We start from the raw sequence: 20,476 nt of genomic DNA on the forward strand, positions 1-20,476 counted from the left end.
CTCAATCCTTTTTACAAATGGGCTAACTGAGCCAAAGGCAGGATAAAGAACTCGCCTGTGGTTTTGCAGCTAGAAAGTGGTAGAGCCAGGATATAATGTAAGTTTCTTTGATTTGAAAGTTTGATCTGTCACCCCCTAAGCTATACTTCCTGAAGTTGCGTTTGCTTTGGCTCTTTTCAATGTAGTATTCAGAGAATAAAAATCATAACTGAGCCCACACCCACTGATGATTGTAAGTCAAATCATAATACAACAAAATGACAAAAATACAAAAATACTTTCTAAGCCATTTATTTCGAGAAAAATATAGATGACATATTGACGTAGTAAAAGAATACAAAATAGTCTAATGGAACATGTTTGAATGGACTTTCATCATTACAAGTAAGTTTTTTTTTAATTTAAAAAAGTCAGAAGGAAAAGTGGTTGATTTGGAAGGATCTATTTGATACATATCTAACTCTACTCCTCATCTTCATTGTCATTCTATCACTTATTTTCATTTCCTGATCATTTTTCCCCTCTCAAAGTGACACCTTAATAAAAAGAAAACAAAGACTTCAAAATTCTCACCAAGAGAACTTATTAAAGGCAAAGCAGCTTTTTACCTAAGGCCTTACAGGCATCCTTGTTTCACGTAATGGTTGGTTTTATGTGGTTTTCCATTTTTCTCCATTTTGTTTGGAAATGTATTCTAAATTAATGGAATTCATTTGGATTCCATCATTGTCTTTCCAAGATATTACTTAACTTGAAAAGTAGACCCAAGTACAAGAACTTCAGTGAGACTGTTCTGAAAGTGCGACAGATTCTACAACCTGTTCCTGAAGCCCATCAGCCTGTACGCCTGCAGCTGCCTGCACTCCTCATCTAGCAGCTTCCTGGTTCAGTGCAGTGTTTTCTGTCCTTTAGAGCCATCTTTACACTTGGGAATCTCTTTTCTATCCTCTCTTAACTCCTAAAAGTTGGAAGCCACTTCACCACACCGGTCACCAGCTTTTAGACTTCTGTCTTCCTCATGGAGGAGGATGCCAGAGGAGACTATTCCCCTGAGGGCCACTGTCTGGAAAATTATGAAACCCAACCTGGAAATGCCTTCATTTTGAAGCTCCAGGATCTAAGCTTTGAATATGTGTTGTACTTTTTCTACTAAATGACCTTTAAGTTTCTCAAATTACATGTTCTTATAATACTACTATCTGTGTGTTTAGTTGTATGTGCAAGCGTATGTACTCATCGTTTTTATAATGACCAGAACTACCATGCTGTGGTCATTTGCTAGACTTTAAGACCTGTTATTCTAGACTCCAAATTAACGAGGTGGTGTTTCCTGTCTTCTATTTAAATCTATTACGCATAAGAACATCACTCTCAGTTTACCTTAACCTTACAAATATAACACATGCCCATTATTTTTAAGGTTTAAAAATAATTTTTAGTTGGAATTCCCTACTCTAAAAAAGTAGACAGTTTTTCTCTATTATCTCTAGTGTGAGCAAAATATATTTTCTTCAATATTTTCCCCAAGATTTTAGTTACTCCCTTTGTCTATTTAGGAATATAGCTTTGAGATTTTGGAGTTTTACGCCTCATACCCTGTGGGTCTATGACAATATATATGAATGGGCATAAATTCAACCTATTTTCACTTCATTTGATCTGTGGCCATTTGTATTTGTTAAATTAGAAATAATGAGGTGTAAATGTTGTTTGACAGAAAATAATTGTAAATCGTTTCTTTTCATTTCTTGAAAATAAGAGAATGATTATATACTTTGTTTTTGTCAAAATCTCCTATACTTTACTGTACCATAAATTGTGAAATCATCACAAAATGGCTAAAAAAAAATATTGAGGGAAATGGTAGTGTTAACCTCGAGGAAAAAAATCATTAATGTTGATGTATTTCATTCAATTTTAAACATAAATTTTTCTCTTTTGTTGAAAAGGGGAAGATGGAAGGATTCCATGTGCCTTTGAGTCAAAACATTTATTTTAAAAATACTTTTTTCCTTTCCTTCTGATCCATCTTTCTAAATAAAGGATAGAAGTTGTTTCTTTTTTCTTTTTTTCCTTTTTTTTTTTCCTAGCAAAGAAGACCCCTTTGGCATATTTTCTTTTCAAACGTGAAATGAGGTGGAAAATCCTCATTTCACGACAGGAAGGACAAATATTGACACAAAGTTAATATGTGTTAGAACCCTGGAAGCAACCTGAGTACACATACACACACTCACACACATAGGCACCTTCTCCTCTTCTCCTCCACCAGACATACCTAACTTGCCTTCTTTCTTGGTTTTTAGGTCTATGGTTTCCAATCTAGGGAAAGGTGGGCAGAGCATATTGTATGTCTAGGCTATTCCAGGATGTTCAAGTATACAAAAAGCAAGTGCTCATGTGCACATATGCACATACAAATACAACCTGCTTAATCTAATTTCCCCCACTTAAAGAAGAGCTTCTGGACTTTATCACTGTTCTTGTCCACCTTGAGAGCAATAGCATATGGCAAGCCAATACTCACTGGTCACTCAGAATTTATTAAGTCCTGTCCATTCTTGCCTTTTGGAGAAGAATGCCCTGGGGTGATTCGACGGCTGCCCCTGACAGGCTGTGTCACTTATCTATTCACATTGATTATGAAAGTCAGCTGTGGCCAGACCTTGCCTTTTTTTTTTTTTTTCCCTTCTTCTCTCAGCCCCTCTTACAAGCACCCCTGCCTGGATTTTCATGAGGAAATAATCAGATTAGGCCTTTCACGGTGAGTTCATATGGAGTTCTCTTTCTCCAGTGTGCTACTAACTGAATAAATGTGTCTAGTGGTAAATTGTAAATGACATTATGATTACCAAAGCCAGCATGGGTTTCATTTAAAAGTGATCAGAATTGCAGACCACAAAAATTGTGACTGGCAGATAAGACCATGTAGAGAAGTAGGAAAAAGAAAGACAAAAACAAGTGAGAAAGATAATCATTTCTCAGAACAAAACCTTCCCCAAATGAAAGAAGCAGGAAGGAAAGAAATCCAAAGGAAGAAAAGATAGAATGTTATTTAGAAGGGAAACTAGACTGTCACACTGGGCTTCTGCCAGCTGTGGCTGGGGGAGTTACCTGTGATGTTTATCTGGCTTGTGTGCATAGCCCTCTCTTAAGTAAATGTGTATTCTCCCCCACAGTTAATAACTACACCCAGTTGGCAGTTCTGGAACCCCAATGCATTGGTTATGAGTGCTTTATTTTTGCTTCACATCAAAATTAAAATAACAGAATTGATTAATTCTGAAGATGAAATAGGAAAATGAATGGTAAGATACTGATCAGCTACCTCATCTCTTAGTCATTGGTAAATTCTGGAGAAATAAAAATAAAATTTCTTATTTATGAACACCAGGATTTCAACTTTGTCTATAACACTAAATAATTAATGTTATTTGCTGATAATCTTTAGACTATTGCCTTTGTTAAATTTGTGGCTGTATGTTTATACTTCTGGGATAATATACAAAAATATAACAAAGGCCAAATGGTAATATAAAAAAGCAAATGGAATTTCACCAAATATATGATTGAACAAATAACCAAATACTTTTCCATGAGTTCCTTTCAATAGATTGTGTAGAGAGAAGTCCTGATTATTACAGCACCTCTTTCACGGTGCTAATCATCACAGCTGACCCTACGTCTAAATACAATCCCGAAATGAAGTTATTTGGGTTACATTTTATTTTGCCAGAGGCATAGGTAGAAGTTTACAAGTACACTTTTCTCTTCCATCTCTTCCTCATTACTAAGTAATTATATGAGTCAAAATTACTGTGAGTCAATTTTTATATCTGTAAACTATGGATAATTAAGCTTGTCATTAAGAAGTTTTAGGTAAAGGAGGTTAGAGAAGAAAGAATGGAGGCAAGTAATGAAGGGAGGGATGGAGAAAAGAAGGGGGAAAGGAACAAAATTAGGGAAGCTGGTAGCTATTAATCAGGTACTGGCTGTTTTGTGCTGATTATTTCAGAGGTTATTGTTTGGTCATCCTGGACTGGTTGCTACTGATAATAGGCTGGCTTCTTGGACTGTTTACTGCAGATTGTGCGTCAGAGTTTTATTTTTATAAATCGTCTGGCTATTGTTTGTTTGTATGTTTAGACTCTTACTGCTCAACTCATCTTCAAGGCTTATCTAGAACACCTGGCACAGAGAAAGTCCTAAGTAAATGTTAGTTGGTGCTGTTACATTTTCGAAGTGTGCTTTTTTCTTCTTTCTACCTTACCATTGATTGGCACAGTCGTAGCATTGACATTGTCATCACCATCAGCTTTCAAAATTATGAACTCAAGTGTCCTACTTTATGACCATGACTCATGTCTTTCCGTCTCACTTGCTCAAAGGCCCTTTCTTTCCTTGTGACATCAAATCCGTTGCCACATGCCTTTATTTGACATACATAAGCACCCCTTGCTGTATTTCCCTCTTTATGCAGCTGAGGTGTGCTGTGGTTCATTATAATTCTTTGCAAATACCTGTGACCCTCTTGCCAGTAACAGGCAGAAATCCAAACTTCAGTGAACCCAGCCATCGTATTTGTCCGTGCCATCTTACTAGATATATCCAAGGCATTTGCTCATCCACTCTCCATGACACAGGCTGACTTAGGGTTCAGGGAAGGTGAAGGTGATCAAGTTTGAGTTTCAGGGTCCTCACTTACATGGGCCACTTACTTCCAAGACTCCAAAAGGAATACTAACAATATGTTTGCATGGCCCTATGTTTTTGTAAAATTTGCAAAATTGAGATATTTTAACTAAAATTTAAGATAACACTCTCCACTCTAAATTCTTCCAAATTATAAGTACTATGACGTTGAGTGACAATGGAATAGCCACAAGCATTTTTAGGATCTTGCTAAGGGGACATTGAGGTGGGCATACATTTGATATAGGTTTAATAGTGTGTGGTTTTTATGGTTCACAATCATTTCTAAATAAAGTTCTTACTAGTCACTCATGTCAACTTACCATATTGTGACACACATGAGCCAGACTCTAGTATACACTGTGATATGAATATATCCTGAGAAATGAGAAGAAAAGTAAGAGGTGGAGGAGAGGTAGGGTTTCAAGCAACATGATCATAAAAGTTATTGTTGCAAATTTATTCAAAGATTATAGTTCATACATGAGAAAAACTTTCTGGGAAATTTGCCACATTTGACAACAATTCCAAACATTTATATATTACCAATTATGAGTTGTTAAGCTGCAAGTAACTCTTTTTAAACTACCATGACATAGACAACAAATGTCAATCATCCAGGCTAATGGAAATTCTGAATTATTTTTCTATCCCTTCTATAGAAAATATTATAATATTGTTGTCATATAAAGAAGCTACACAAAAGTGTGCAATAAAAATTTAAGAAAAAAATAATACAGAGGTGTGTTGGGTAATTAATTAACAATATTACTTTTTCCTAGATTTTATTATGTGTTTGTGAGGTTTAAATTTGTAATTGTGCTGTGACTTTTTTTTCTCATTTTACCTAATGTTTATTTACTCTTATTCCTAATTTTCAATTCACAGTTTTATTCCTACTTTTATAGAAAGGTTCCCAAACATTGTATAACACTAAAACCCAGAATGACTGGGTTCACCCCCCTTGCACAATTACAGTTTCACACCATTGTCTCAATCTACAAACATTCCACCTACCCTCTCTCCCCTCATCCTAAACCTTAACACATACCCTCATACTGCACTTTCAGTCTATGACCTTACTTTGCCTCACATGTCCCAGCAGCTAAGAGTGCTTCTATCTCCCAGACACCTTTACGTGCACAACCACTTTCTGTCTTCCTTCCTGCTCCATGAAAGATGGAGTCTTTGACTTATCAAATCCAACCAGTTTTTAAAGGGCTCTAGATGTTGTTCTGCCATAGCTGTTCAACTTGTCATTCATCCAACTTCATTCTCTCCCTTTTTATGGGTTCTGTCTTATCTGCAGAACTTCAGCTTGTATGTACATATAACAATCTGACTTTTTTCTTGTATATTTTATGAAGCTCTGAGTTATCATAGTTATGCATTAGCTGCTTTTCACAATCTCATCTTGAGTGCCAGGCTGATTTGCTTCAATTAATTATTTTAAAAGAATCTCTACTTCTCAGCTCTCATAGGTCATGTCCTTTGTACAGAATTCTTGTCAAAACTCTAAGGTAGAAATTCCTGCTAGAAGTAAGCCTGTACTCCCAGAGAAGACTATATAATCGTTTAGTGGAATTATTAAATTTTTGTCTCTTTTAACTTCCCTTATAAAAAAAAAGGATTTTCTAGTTAAATAATAATGTATCTACTATATAAATCATATTTTTCCCCAGTGGGCAAATGCTACCTACCTGTGTGCAGCTTTACCCCATTTATAAAGAGGTTGGGGCAGTCCCATCCCAATCATTATTCCCATACTACCATCAAAGAAACTTCAGCTCTGACTTCTAAGACACATGGGCCTAAAGAAACCCTGGATAGCATTAAAGTATAATTAATGTGTTTTTTAAATTAAAGTTTATTGGGGTGACAATTGTTAGTAAAGTTACATAGATTTCCGGTGTGCAATTCTGTATTACATCATCTATAAATCCCATTGTGTGTTCACCATCCAGAGTCAGTTCTCCTTCCATCACCATATATTTGATCCCCTTTTACAGTCATCTATCATCCCCTTCTCCCCTTACCCTCTGGTAATCACTAAACTCTTGTCTGTGTCTATGAGTTTTTGTTTCTTTGTTTGTTTGTCTTGTTCCTTTGTTGTTTTCAGTTTTATATCTCACATATCAATGAAAACATATGGTTCTCCACTTTTTCTGTCTGACTTATTTCACTTAGCATAATAATCTCAAGATCCATCCATGTTTTCACAAATGTCACTATATCATCTTTTCTTATGGCAGAATAGTGTTTCATAATGTCTGGGTTTTTTTTTTTTTTTTGTTTGTTTGTTTGTTTGTTTTTGCCTTTTTTTTGTTGAGAGCCCGCTGGCCCATGTGGGAATCGAACAGGCAGACTTCGGAGTTAGGAGCATGGAGCTCCAACCGCCTGAGCCACCGGGCCGGCCTCAGAATAGTGTTTCATTGTAAACAGACACTTCTCCAAAAAGGACACACAGATGGCCAATAGACATATGAAAAAAATGCTCAACATCACTAATCATCAGAAAAATGTAAATAAAAACCACAATGAGGTATCATCTCACACCAGTTAGAATGGATATCATCAACAAGACAAATGGTAACAAGTGTTGGATAGGCTGTGGAGAAAAAGGAACCCTCATACATTGTTGGTGGGAATGCAGACTGGTGCAGCCGATATGAAAGGCAGTGTGGAGGTTCCTCAAAAAATTAAAAATAGAATTACCAATGACCTAACAATCCCTCTGCTGGGTGTCTACCCAAAAAATCTGAAAACATTTATCCATAAAGATCTATGTGCTCCGATATTCATTGCAGCTTTATTTACGGTGGCCAAGATATGGAAACAACTAAAGTATCCTTCAATAGATAATTGAATAATATGTTATTTATTACAGATTTTTTTGCACAGTGTTATTTCTAGGATAACAACTATTGTAAAGAGTGTATGCTTTCAGAGAGAAAGTGTCCTGTTTGTTTTACATTTTGTTAAGAAGAGCTGAACCAAAGAAATAATTTAAATATTCTTCATACTTACATTGGATCAAATGGGTATGTCCTCCATTTTATGGAGTATGGAAAGAAAGGCATGGGGAGAATATTTTGAAATAACCAACATTTCTTGAAACTCTTTTTACTTAAGAGCTACCAGTTATTGACTTCATGAAGGTCATAGTGGTAAATCTCCAAACAAATGTCTCAGAAATCAGAACATATGTATGTATTTCTTTCATAGTAAGATGTTCAGACACAGAGTTTCAAAATATAAAAAAGAAATAAATTAGGAATAAAAACAATGCATGTAATTGGCATTTCTCTGAAATCAGGAAGGTAACTGGCCAAGTTTAAACAAGTGCATCATTGACACATACTCGGTATCATATGTGCTTGGCATTTAATACCTAATCAAATCACAGTTCTTAATGATAACAGAAAGGCAACTCCTTCCTTATCACTGGAGAGTGATACAGCTACCGTGTTTCCCCCCAAATAAGACCTAGCCGGACAATCAGTGCTAATGTGTCTTTTGGAGCAAAAATTAACATAAGATCCAGTCTTATTTCACTATAAGACTGGGCCTTATATAATATATAACATAACATAACGTAACATCACATCACATAACATAACATAACACGAGGTCTTATATTAATTTTTACTCCAAAAAACACCTTAAAGCTGATTGTCCGGCTAGGTCTTATTTTTAGGGAAACGAGGTAGTAATAAAATCTTCTTACTGTTAGCAGTTGAAGCACACACAAGGAATCACAATAAATGTTTATTGAATTCCTTGCCTCAGTTTTCTTACCTCAGTCAAGATAAAATGTGTTGTCACAATAGAAACCTTTTGTGGACAAATTAATTATGTGATTCAAGAACACAAGAAAATGTATACAAATATAATTAGCCATCATTTCAATTTTATGGTCTCATGTGAAATAGCTGAATTTCTCATAGTATTGAACTATCATATTACCATCAATTAAGGGAGCAATTCTCATAATAACTTTTTGTAATATACTGTTATTAGTGTTTTAATGGGTTAGTTTAAAATATATTCAAACCCTAGAATAATAATCTTATAAATAGACACTTGGCAAGAATAGATAAAAACTATTTAGAGAATAGGAATTTTGAAAAGGACATTGCTTATTGATCAACTAATATGTATAAAGAAGCATCTACTGTGTCTGAGGTCATGTGTTAAGACTTGTGGTGATTTAAATGTGAGATATAGCCTCTGGCCTTGAGAAATAGCCCTTAGGGACACTGATATCTACTAAGCTTATATAATTTTTTAAAGTACATGTGGTTAATTATTAGCAAAGCATGATTGAGAATCATATTAACTAAGAAAATAATTATTTTACTTAGGGCCAGTTCCAAGAATTTAGCAATCTGTAGAAGTCACTTTTGACATTTTGTCTCCTGGATAAGAAGCAAGAAGAACAAGTCAGAAATCTATAAAACTGGATGGAATGTGAATGATTTAATCAATGATATCAACATGGCTGGGGGAAAAAATGTGTACAGAGGAAAGTGAGCTGTAGCGTTTAGTAAAGGGGAACTATTTCATCTGCAGTAGAGACTGTTGCATCAAGGTCTCAAAGCACAATTTCCTGGCTATTAAGATCATGCAATTAATTCCCTTCATGTGGTTCCTTGCTTTTGAAGATAATACTTGATTTAACACTAGCATTTCCATGGTATAGGACCATACGGAGAAAATACACTATGTAGAAGTGACCGTTCTTTTATATTTAATAATTAAATCTCTATTTAAATTAATAATTTAGTATTCAATTTAGTAAATTTAATTTCTTTAAGAGGCAGAGCAATTCAAATGTTCTGTTTTGACTTGTGTCAGTTTTCAAGGAATTTGTCTAATTTATCCAAGTTCTTGAATTTATCGGCATAAAGTTTCTTTGTAAGTCTCTTAACCTTTGGCCATAAGATTTGTAGTAATAATCCCTCTTTCATTCCTGAAGCTGGTGATTTTTGCTTTCTTTACCTTGAGCAGTCAAGTGAGGTGTTATTCAATTTGTTGGCGTTTCCAAGAATAAAATGATAGCTTTGCTTACTTTCTCTGGTTTTGTTTGTTTTCATATCATTGATTTCTGTTGTTATATTTGTTATTTCCTTCTTTATTACTTACTTTGGGTTTGCTTTGCTGCTTTTCAAAATATGTAAAGTAGTGCCATAAGATATTGTTTTTAGACAATTCTTCTTTTGTAATGTAAGCATTTATATAAATTTTCTTCAAAGCACTGTTTTCACTATATCCCATCAATTTTGGTATGCTAAAATTTCGTCATTCAGTTTGAAATATTTTACAATTACCCTTGTAATTTTTACCACTGTTGTTGTTACTGCAATTGTGAGGCACAAGTAAACCTTGTGCTCTACTCCTGAAGCAACATTTTGGTATTAAATTTATTGATACCTAGGCAGTTTTGGCAGATTTCTAATCACATCATATGAAAGGAAAGATGTAGGAGGAAGCTAGATCATGCTACCTTACTAATAACCTGATTTTTTTTTTTTGATGAACTTGCACTAATGTTTAGGTTACTTTGATGAACTTGCACTAATAAGGAAAGTTAAAATATCTAGCAAACAATGCAAGATAATTTTGTACATATAAATTTTAAGTCAAAGGAACTCTTTCTTTGTTGGAAGATACAATATTCCTGTGGACTCAGAGCAAGAACTACTCTAGGCTCATAGACAGGAGAATTAGGAATGGTGGGCATAATGGATAATGATGTTTCTTTAAATGTTTTCATTAACCTAGATAATCTTCAACTTGGCCTCTACTTGATGTCAACAATCCCCAAATTATTACTTTCTTTTTTTCCCCTTCTTCTTGTATTTTTTTTACTCTTCATTTAGAGAAAAAGAAAGTATGAAAAATTATATAGTCTGACATCAACACTCTTTCACAATCTGGTCACAATATACCTCTTCAATTTTAACATGCCTCCATAAATTCTCTGTGCCAGACTCCTTCTTGTACCTCTTTTCCCATTAACTTGCGTATTACCTCATTCTCTCTTATTCTTTTTCCATTATGGAGGCCTTAGTGATTATTCCTTTTTTCTTAATTATTTTATTTAGTCAACTGTTTTCACACTTAGCTATTATAACCATTATCAACTTTAAATAACATGTTATGTAGCATATACATTTAGATTATAGTAAATAACTGCTATTTAACATACTTTTTTTTCATATTTTGCCCAAGACTTTTTTGTGTTCTCAATATTTAGTACACCTAAATGTTCAAGAAATGTTTCATGAGGTTATAGATGATGATGGAAGTGACAGGTTGCAAATAATCTTTGTGAGATTGTGGTTCATATGGCACTTGTTTGTTTTCCTTTATTTTATAGGTACATTCAGAGAAGAACAAAAATGCACATACCGATCCCTGATACCAGGCTACATCTGCAAACAGACTGACCATGTGATTTTAATTCTTGACAATGTTGATGTCACTTGGGCAATGAGGAAGTTATATCCTGTTGTATCTGTGAGCAATGGTTTTGTTGACACCTTTAGTAGTGTAAATACCAGTACTCCCTGCTTTACCTCAGGGTCTGCATCTGCTTTCTATTCCATTTTACCTACAGGGGCTATCACCAAGGTCTGCTTTGTGGATCACACTCCTCAAGTTTTCCGTTTTTTTCTGTTGGGGAACAAAAGTACCTCCAAGCTTCTCTTGGCTGTATTCTACCATGAACTCCAGAGGCCCAATGTTTTTTTAGGGGAACGTTTCATTCCACCTACTCTTGTTCAATCAACTTCCTCATTGCTGGATGAGTCTGTTGGTTCCAACTATTTCAGCATGATGGACAATCTCTTGTATATTGTCCTACAAGGAGAGAAGCCCATTGAAATACGCTCAAGTGTTTCCATTAATTTGGCTTTCACTGTGATGTTTTCAGTCTTAGAAAAAGGCTGGGAAATCAGGATCCTTGAAAGACTAATTGACTTCTTGAAGGTTAGCCAAGACCAAATCAGATTAATTCAAGACATGCCTGGCAATGACGCAACCTTAAAGGCCATTGCTGACCATAGAGCAAAGAGAAAGCGCAATTGCCCAACTGTGACTTGTGCCAGTCATTATAGAGTTGGTCAACGAAGACCTCTCATGATGGAAATAAGCTCATATTGGGTCCCACCACCAACCACCATGGAAACTATCTCAAAAATAATGGTCATTGAAATTGGTGATCTGCCAAGAGTAAGGAGCACTGGCCTGATTCCATCCTTATCAAGTAACAAATTACAGGATTTGGCTCACCAGGTTATCACTGCTCAACAGACGGGAGTACTAGAGAAAGTTCTGAACATGACTATTGGGGCCTTACTGGTGACTCAGTCAAAGGGAGTCAATGCCTATGGGTAAGTACTAATTATAATAACATCCAAATTAGGACTGATTGCTTGGGTGCATATTACAAATGTCAATATACTTATACTGAATCACATAACCTATATGCTTTTTAAGAAAAGAATAGATTTATAGTCTTAAATTCTCAATGTTAAAATTCTTTATTAAATCTATATTTTTCATGATTATTATAGTTCATGGGTAGTTAAAGACATTATATTTTTGGTATCTTCAAGTGAAAAACATGTAGGAAGAGAATTTTCTGAAGCAACTTATTTTCAATTCATTTGTCCATTCATTTATTCATATAATGAATTTAAGCAGTGGGTTAGAGTCTGGGGTTGCTGACATGAAACAAATGTTAACAGAAACATTACCTATCACAATTCTATAGAGCTATGAGCTAAAACTTGAGTAGTAGGAAGCTGATAATAATTCTACCTGTAGGAACTGGGAAAGTTACTTATATTTAGGAAAATTTTGGAGAGATGACCAGGAGTTTACGAGGCTAAATCAGTAACACCTATTGGGTTTTGTTTAATCCAGGATTCCAAAGCGCTGAAAGGATACCTTCGTCAAATTGTGTGAGGCAGGAACATCACTGCTGCTATGTTTACAACATAGACCAGTGTAGGACCTGTAGCATGCTTTGTTCTATGTTATTCTGACTCTACAAGCTTGTATTTTGAAATTTTCCACTAGGTTTCTGTTTAATCTGTTTAATACACATTTCAGAAGTAGATTTACCTGAATGTTTCCCTCAAGTACGTGCAGTACACATTAAGGAAAGGCAAGTGTAAAGTACTCTCAATTTTATGGACTATGTTAGCTAAGGGATGAACTGACTAGCCCAAGTTCATCTAAGGCATGTGCCATGAAGTCAAGACTGTTAGAGTCTCAAGATCCAATTTTTAGAGAATACAAAACAACCGGAAATGATACCCCAGACTGAGAAACAATATGAACTTGTCATAATTCTTAGGAAACACACATAAAACTAACCACCTCACAAATGCATGCTATTTGGTCATAGAGGGCTCAAAATGGGCAAACATGGATATTCCCTATAAAATTGTCACCACCACAAAGAAAATAAGTTGAAACTTATGCACAGTTTGAGATAATATTGAGTCCCTGAGATAGGTACAATTATTTAGATTCTGAGCTATATTACTCAATGAAATTTTAGAGCATTAACATTCTTTTAGATTATTATGTTGTTATTGCTTTTTCATCATATATGTAGTAGTGCTAATAAGTGAGCAATTAATATTTAATGGGTGTTAGTTACTTCTATACAACCATTTCCAATGGATGTGAAATTCACTATAAAATAAACAACAAAAGCAAAAAGTGATACCTTCACATTTTGAGGTATATCTATACATTTATTGCCTTTTTATGCACAGAGAAACATATTCATATAGAGCATAGCTAGTGTTTTTGTGTTATATTTTACCTGTCTTTACAATGGAGGTAGGTGTTCCTCTTTTCTATAATACATTAGTATGTATGGAAGATATGAAAGAAAACTCATTTTTTTTCTGGGTTCTGGTTAATTTGAAGAGTTTTGGTAGTGATTAGCTTAGAATCAAAACATACTCCTAGTTGCATGATTGCTCAGAATCTATTAAATCTTAGATATTTTTACCAACCACCAAACCTTCACCATGCTATTGATGGTATTATGATATTATGTATGATGATATAGGAATCAGGAATCTGGAAAACATTGTGCTAATGTATCTTAGCTTATGTGTAAATATGTTTTCTTTCCTGTAGTCCAATTTCGTTTAGATCCCACTGAGTTCTTGTAAGTATATTTTACGTGTGGGTGACTAGGTGCATCAATTTTGTGTTGGAATATGTTATAGCCCCCATTTCTCTCTATTCCTTTACTATTTTAAGAGAAATTTCTAGACATAAGACAAAAGGCAAATCTTCTGAAGATAAGGAACAGCCTCTTCTTAAGTATATCTAAATAAATCTCTGAAGAATGAGAAATGCCATGTCCTAAGGAATTAAATATAGATGGACAGTTCTGTATTACATTATCTACATATCACATTGCATATTCTTAAGAATTGCACAGTGTGGTAAACAACCCTGAAGCCCTGTGCAGGCCTCAAGGCCAGTCCTGTTCCTTCATCTTTGATCAGTGTCAGTTTGGGACTTCCACTGAACCCACTGGAGAGCCATTGACAAGCTAATGAATTGACCTTGAGACAGCAGAAATTAGTCTAGCACTCAGGCCTTTTAGTGAAAAGCACCAAGGAGGTTCTTGAGAGGTTCACTCTTATTAATTTAATGGGGTGGCATGCATGTCAACAAATTGAAGCCATGTTGGGAATTTACTTTTCAAGCGGAGTACTCCCTGCTTTCAAAAACCTACCACCTTCAGTGTGTGGGGAGAAATAGAGTGCTATCTGTTTTTAATGAAATAATGCACAGTGAATTGGCCTCTCTTAGTGTTTATCCCTTTCTAAAGGCATCTGGATTTAAGCTTACTCATTTGGCTAGGTCAGTTCTATGCACCTATTTTCCATCTTACAAAACTTTGTTGACCTCTGTTGTCAGTTCTCTTCTCTCCTGCCTTCTTCATCCTTGTTGATTTATACTATTTTTATGCATCTTTATTCTTTGAAGTAATTTCAGTGCAGTAGAGAGAACAGAGACAAACATATGTTCAATGTGTCCTTTCAGTCTGGGGGTTTCCCATGGGGGCATCTTATTTGTATATTCTGTCTTTTATTTGGAATCCTGGCAGGACACATTTTGTGTTGGTTCCCTTCCTTTCCATAGAAAGTTGTTTTTTGTTCTCTTGAATTTCTTTTCCTCCTTTCTTTAAAATTAGTAATAATATTAATAATAATAATATTTGTCATGTGGAAAAATTAAATATATCTGCATTTTTTTAATGGAAGTTTGGCTATTGAAATGCCAAAGCTGTTTATGGTTGGCAGAATTTCTAAAATGGCCTCCCCAAAATGTGCTGGCCTAATCCCAGGAACCTACGAATATGATTAAATAGCACTTCTGTGAATACACTATGTTATATGGCACAGTTGACATTAAGACAGAGAAAATATCCAGATTCTCAAGGTGGGCCCAATTAAACAAATGAGCCCCTAAAAGAGGAGAGCTTTCTCTTGTTGTGTCAAAAGAAGAAGGCAGAAGAGGAAGGCAGAGAGTTTCAAGTGTGAGAAGGACTTGAAGTGTCACTGCTTTTAAGAGGGAAGGGACCACATGAGGAAAAAAAGCAGGTAGACTCCAAGAATAGAGAGGGTCATTGGCTGACAGCCAGCAAGGAAACAGGGACCTCACCTCACCTTAATTCTACAGCCACAAGGAAATAAACTACCTACAATGTGAATGTATTTGGAAGTAGATTCTTCCCGAGAGCCTCCACTTAAGGCTTGAACTCAGCCAAGCCTGTCTGGACTCTTGACCCATAACCGGGAGACAATAAATTTGTGTTATTTTAAACCACTAAGTTTGTGGTAATTTGTCATGCAGCAATGGAAAACTAATAAGCTGTCTGACTTAAATGTCTTTGTCTATGGCATTGACATGAAACTTGGGCCCCAAAAACAGTTACATTTAAGGTAAACATGACACTGTGGGAGTGTATAGCTGTGTGTTTTTGTACCCATCACATGAGTAGACCTTTAATTCCCTTATTCTGTAGAAGGAGCAACTATCAAGCTGACTTAGAACAGAGGTGAAAACTAGAAGAGACAATTAGAGGAGTCTATTGGCACTCAGCCTCATTTAGCATCTTTTCTTCTGTAACCTCCCCATGCCTCCTGGGCCTCTGCTTTCTAGGAAACAGCTATTTTGAGTATGCAAGGACAAAATCTTTCTGTCAACATGGGAGGATATTTTTCCCAAGAATGGCAGAATGTTCATCCTGGAAGAGATTCCTATACTGCCAGCTTGTCTCTTTCCTCCCTCATGACAAAAAGCACAGCTTTTCTGTTAAAGAATATTTCTGCACTATGTCTTCTTTTCACTGGAATACAGATTCACTACTTTTTGAGTGAGGTGTATGGCAAAATTGTCATAATAGTATTTTATAGATGTGGTTTTGTGGGAAAATGAGCTACTCGGCATAAGCAAACTTTCCATTTAATTAAAAATTACTCCTTTTATCACTATATTTTTTAAAAAGCTTTCATCTCTTAAACTTAAAATAATATATTATCCAGCCTTATTAAATGGGAAATAATGTAGACTATTCACATTTTTATCGATGATTCATGGCCATCATTAAAACCATCATTTATTTCACAGCCCTGTTTCCACAGTGATGCCCTTAGGAACCATTGTTCTTATACTAAATGGCCCCAGACCACTAAATCTTTGATTCTTCTTCTGGAGGTTATATTTTTTTCTGCTATTTTCCTTATAAACAGGATGTTACTAGTAATCCATTACTGCTGTTGACATACCTGCATCCAGCATTTCCCCACCCACATACACGTGTAGTTATGATTCCAAAATTGACCACATTGCTTTAAGATTAAGTAATTTATATTTACTTATCCAGATGGTGAAGTTGTAGGTAAATATAATAAAGACTTATAAAAACTTACATTTCAATGTTTTGTACCTCCCAAAGATTAATTGAACAGCTATTATGTCCCAAAATTGTATGGTTTGTATGAAAATCTAGAGATCTGAAAATTAATGGGTAAGCAAAACAAATATTTATGTAACTATTTAATAAGAATGCTGTATTAAATCTCACTATTCTATATCTATTACAAAGATATCATTAATGCAATGTGAATCTGCTAACCATTAATTTAGTTTTTTGTAAAATTAACTTGAGTATATTTTTATCTTTATAATATTTATTAGGTGGCCAAGGCTTCAACTTACTATTACATTCTCAAGAATACCTAAGCAAGTGCCGTGCACAATAAATGATGATGAAATACTTTTTGCAGATATTGAAATGCAACCTGCTTGGCCTCTCTGCTATTCTTACACTCCTGTGTAACCAATATCTCGTATTAAATCTCTTTCATTAGAAAAATCTTGAGTGATTTCTGTCTTCCAGGTCAGACTCTGACTGCCACTGCACCCCAGTACAAACAAGACATTTTGAATATTTTGTGTATGATCTTAAAAATGTATTCAGAGTTTCCATTATTCCAGATAAGATATTCATGCTAGATGTATTATAAAATATTATTTTAAATGATTTGCCAACTAAAATACTTAGATTCTGGCCTCTAAATTGACCTTGTTGTAGGCTGTGCCATATTTATTCTGTGTCTTTATATACTCCTGGCAGACTGCAACCTGTATCTAGTGTTACTCAAATCCCAGTTTGAAATGAATAATTCCAAAGAACCTCAAGAGTTTAATAAGTATTGGGATATAACAGCACAGCAATTGAGGAATATACCAGAATGAGAAGTTGGCCAGACCAAGATAGGTGTGGCTTTCCAGAGGCGTTAAGTGGCCTTAGAGCAGAAAAAGGACATCGTGGGTACTTATTTGTTATAGTGTTACTATAGTAACATGTGTTGGGTGCTTACAATGTGCCAAGTTTAGAACTGTGAAACATTTAACTAAAACACTATGCTGTAGTGCCAGAGTAAAAGAGTCAAATCATAAGACATTCCATCCCACTTAGGAGTTTACAGCAGGTAAGGGCATCTGGCTAGGTTTGGTAGGGAGCATAAGGAAATACAGTAGACCCCACAGTTTTGCTTTCTGAGGTTTCATTTACCTGCAGCCAACCATGGCCTAAAAATATTTATTGGAAAATTTCAGAAATAAACAATTCCTAAGTTTTAACTTGTGTGCCATCCTGAGTAGTGTGAGGAAATCTTGCACTGTCCCACTTCATCCTGCCCAGGATGTGAATCATCCTTTTGTCCCGTGTATTGACCTTGTATGTGCTATTCACTCATTAGTCACTTAGTGGTCATCTAGCTCATCAGATTGACTGTCTCAGAATCGCAGTGCTTGTGGTAGGTAACCCTTATTTTACTTAATAATTTCCCCAAAGCACAAGAGTAGTGAGGGTGTCAATTCAGATATGTAAAGAGAAGCCATAAAGTACTTCCTTTAAGTGAAAAGGTATGTATGTATAAGAAAAAACAGTATAGAAGTTGCATAGAAGTTGGTACTATCCTTGGTTTCAAATATCTACTGGGGGTAATGCCCTGTGGATAAGGGGGGACTACTCTATAAGTAAAATGGTACATGTCAAATCTGAAAGTTAACCAGTAAAGTCATTCATGCCTTACAAACTACATGGAAGAACTTCCTAAAGGACAGAGGTCACAGTGTTTATTTATCCTGGCATATCTCACACTATTTAGAACAATGTTTGTACGTAGTAGAAGAGTTAACATGTTTGTTAAACTGAAGTGATTTAAAGAACTCACTTTCTTCTTCTAGGGTACAGAATTTTGCCAACTCCTTTGGAGTTCAAGTACCCTCCTGCCCCATACAAATTCTGCCCTATCTAGCCTATTTAAAATAACAATGGATGAAAATGCTCAGGACACCCTGAAACATTTAATTAAAATACGGGGCTCTTTTAAAGGAACCTGACTTTGTAACTTTAAGAAAGCAAATGTTAAAGAGGGAGTGAGGCAGTATCTCAACCCTCATTCTCACTACCCGTGCCATAGCTCTTGCCTAGAGCCAGCTTTCACCAGTAGGATTTATTTGTTTATTTGTTTTCTGGGTTTGCCATGCAAATAGAAGTAATCCCCTCCTTTACAGGGTAAGCCGTTTGGATTTGGTAGATTGAAAAGCAAGAGTTATAATGAATAGTTTTGATCTCTGAACTGGGAAATTTTTGTATTCTCATGATAATTCTTTTTTAGTTTGCACTCAAGCATTTTGAAGGGGGGAAAAATTCTTTCACATATCTGACTGGGTATTGGAAGCTGTTAAATAGTGGTTAAAACTGGGAGGGTTGGAAGGAACTTTCCTCCCCCATTTTTTAGAGTTTGGCTGTAGGTCTTTCTGCCTGCAGGCTACAGTCACATTAGCAGTTGGAAATTGGATAACGACAGCACAATGACAAATCCAGGTTGCTTGCAATAAGTTGCTAATCCCTTTGCTTTAATATCGGAGCAGGGTATAATGATGTTTGGACATCACTCCAGTTTACTGACGACCCCACTGGGGCCAGCAATAGAACCTTACAACTGTCTAACAAGGCATCAGGTGACTCCCGTCGTCACAGCAACGGACACTGGAATCTAATCTTCCCTCCATCCCTTCTAGCACCCAATAACGCCTAGATTATATAAGTGGCCCATCATTGCTTGGTAACTTGAATCAATTAACGTTAATTCGCACAATGCTATGATGTATTGTGATCACTTTCATTTCAGGGAAGGGGGAGAAATTGCTATAAGTCACCTAAAATGAGGTTGTCTGTGGTGCTGAGGTATTAATTGGGTGTCCATATTAAATGCAAAAGGAGCCCCATCGTGAAAGGAAAGTGGATGAGTGACTCTCTTGGCTGCTATTGACCTATCAGAAGAAGACAGTGCCCTTTTCCTTTGCTTTTATCTATTACAGTTTTCCCTATTGCGTGTCAAGTTGATGTATTATAAAAAATTCATTTGGTGACCTTTCACCCCCTTAGCAGATTAAACAATTTCACTTCGATGGCATCATTAACAGGACCCTGCATTTAATGATGATTTCTCTAAAAGGCCACGGAGATTCGATTTTAAGCTAACAGATTTATTGCACTATTATAACATATCGTAAAAAACTGTACCACCTACGGTCAGGTTTTAGGATAGAAACTGCTTAAGAGTTTATGTGGAGCTTAAAGTGGTATTACCTTGGGATATGCTGTAGCAGCAAGTCTCTGACCTCCAGTGAGATGCTGTTTACATTTAATAAGAGATGTTTGCTCACAATAAACTTTAAAGTGTGTCAGGGATGGCCTCTCAGCGGGTGTTCAGGCAGTTGGTTCCCATCCCTTGGTCTCTAGGCATTTGATGGAGTCTTTTCTTTCAGTTTCTTTAACCCACGCTGCTAGCCTGGATCCTGTCCCGCATCAGAAAGCATTTAAGAAATAGGTTAGGGAAGAAACAGGATCTGATAACAATGTTAAAATCTTCTGGTAACCTGGGACCCGTAGAAGAACAGAATTAATAGCGTGGATTTTAAAAATCTGCTTTAAATTATTCCCTTAAAAACAATTAAAACAGAGCTATACCCACTCAGGCTAAGCAAACTAGTAAGTGATGGTCGGGCTAGTGTATGTTGAATTCTCATTGAGTGATTGTAGCAGAGGTCAGGGCCTTAGCTGGTAGATGACAAAAGGGAGTTCTTAGGACCACATATTCCCATTTTGCCCCCCCCCCTCCATTTCCCAGGATTCTCAGGGGACAGGGAAAATGCT

General features: G+C 35.8%; 1 protein-coding gene across 1 annotated transcript in view; it reads left to right on the forward strand.

The window, feature by feature from the left end:
* The window catches only part of PKHD1 (PKHD1 ciliary IPT domain containing fibrocystin/polyductin), a 442,189-nt gene that overhangs the window by 379,367 nt on the left and 42,346 nt on the right, over window positions 1-20,476 (forward strand). Inside the window, exon 61 of the mRNA XM_081044785.1 lies at window positions 11,075-12,089. Within this exon, the coding sequence (XP_080900911.1) occupies window positions 11,075-12,089 (1,015 nt within the window). The remainder of the gene's footprint in view (window positions 1-11,074; window positions 12,090-20,476) is intronic.

Source organism: Rhinolophus hipposideros, assembly GCF_964194185.1.
Source record: "Rhinolophus hipposideros genome assembly, chromosome: 3".
Lineage (NCBI taxonomy): Eukaryota > Metazoa > Chordata > Mammalia > Chiroptera > Rhinolophidae > Rhinolophus > Rhinolophus hipposideros.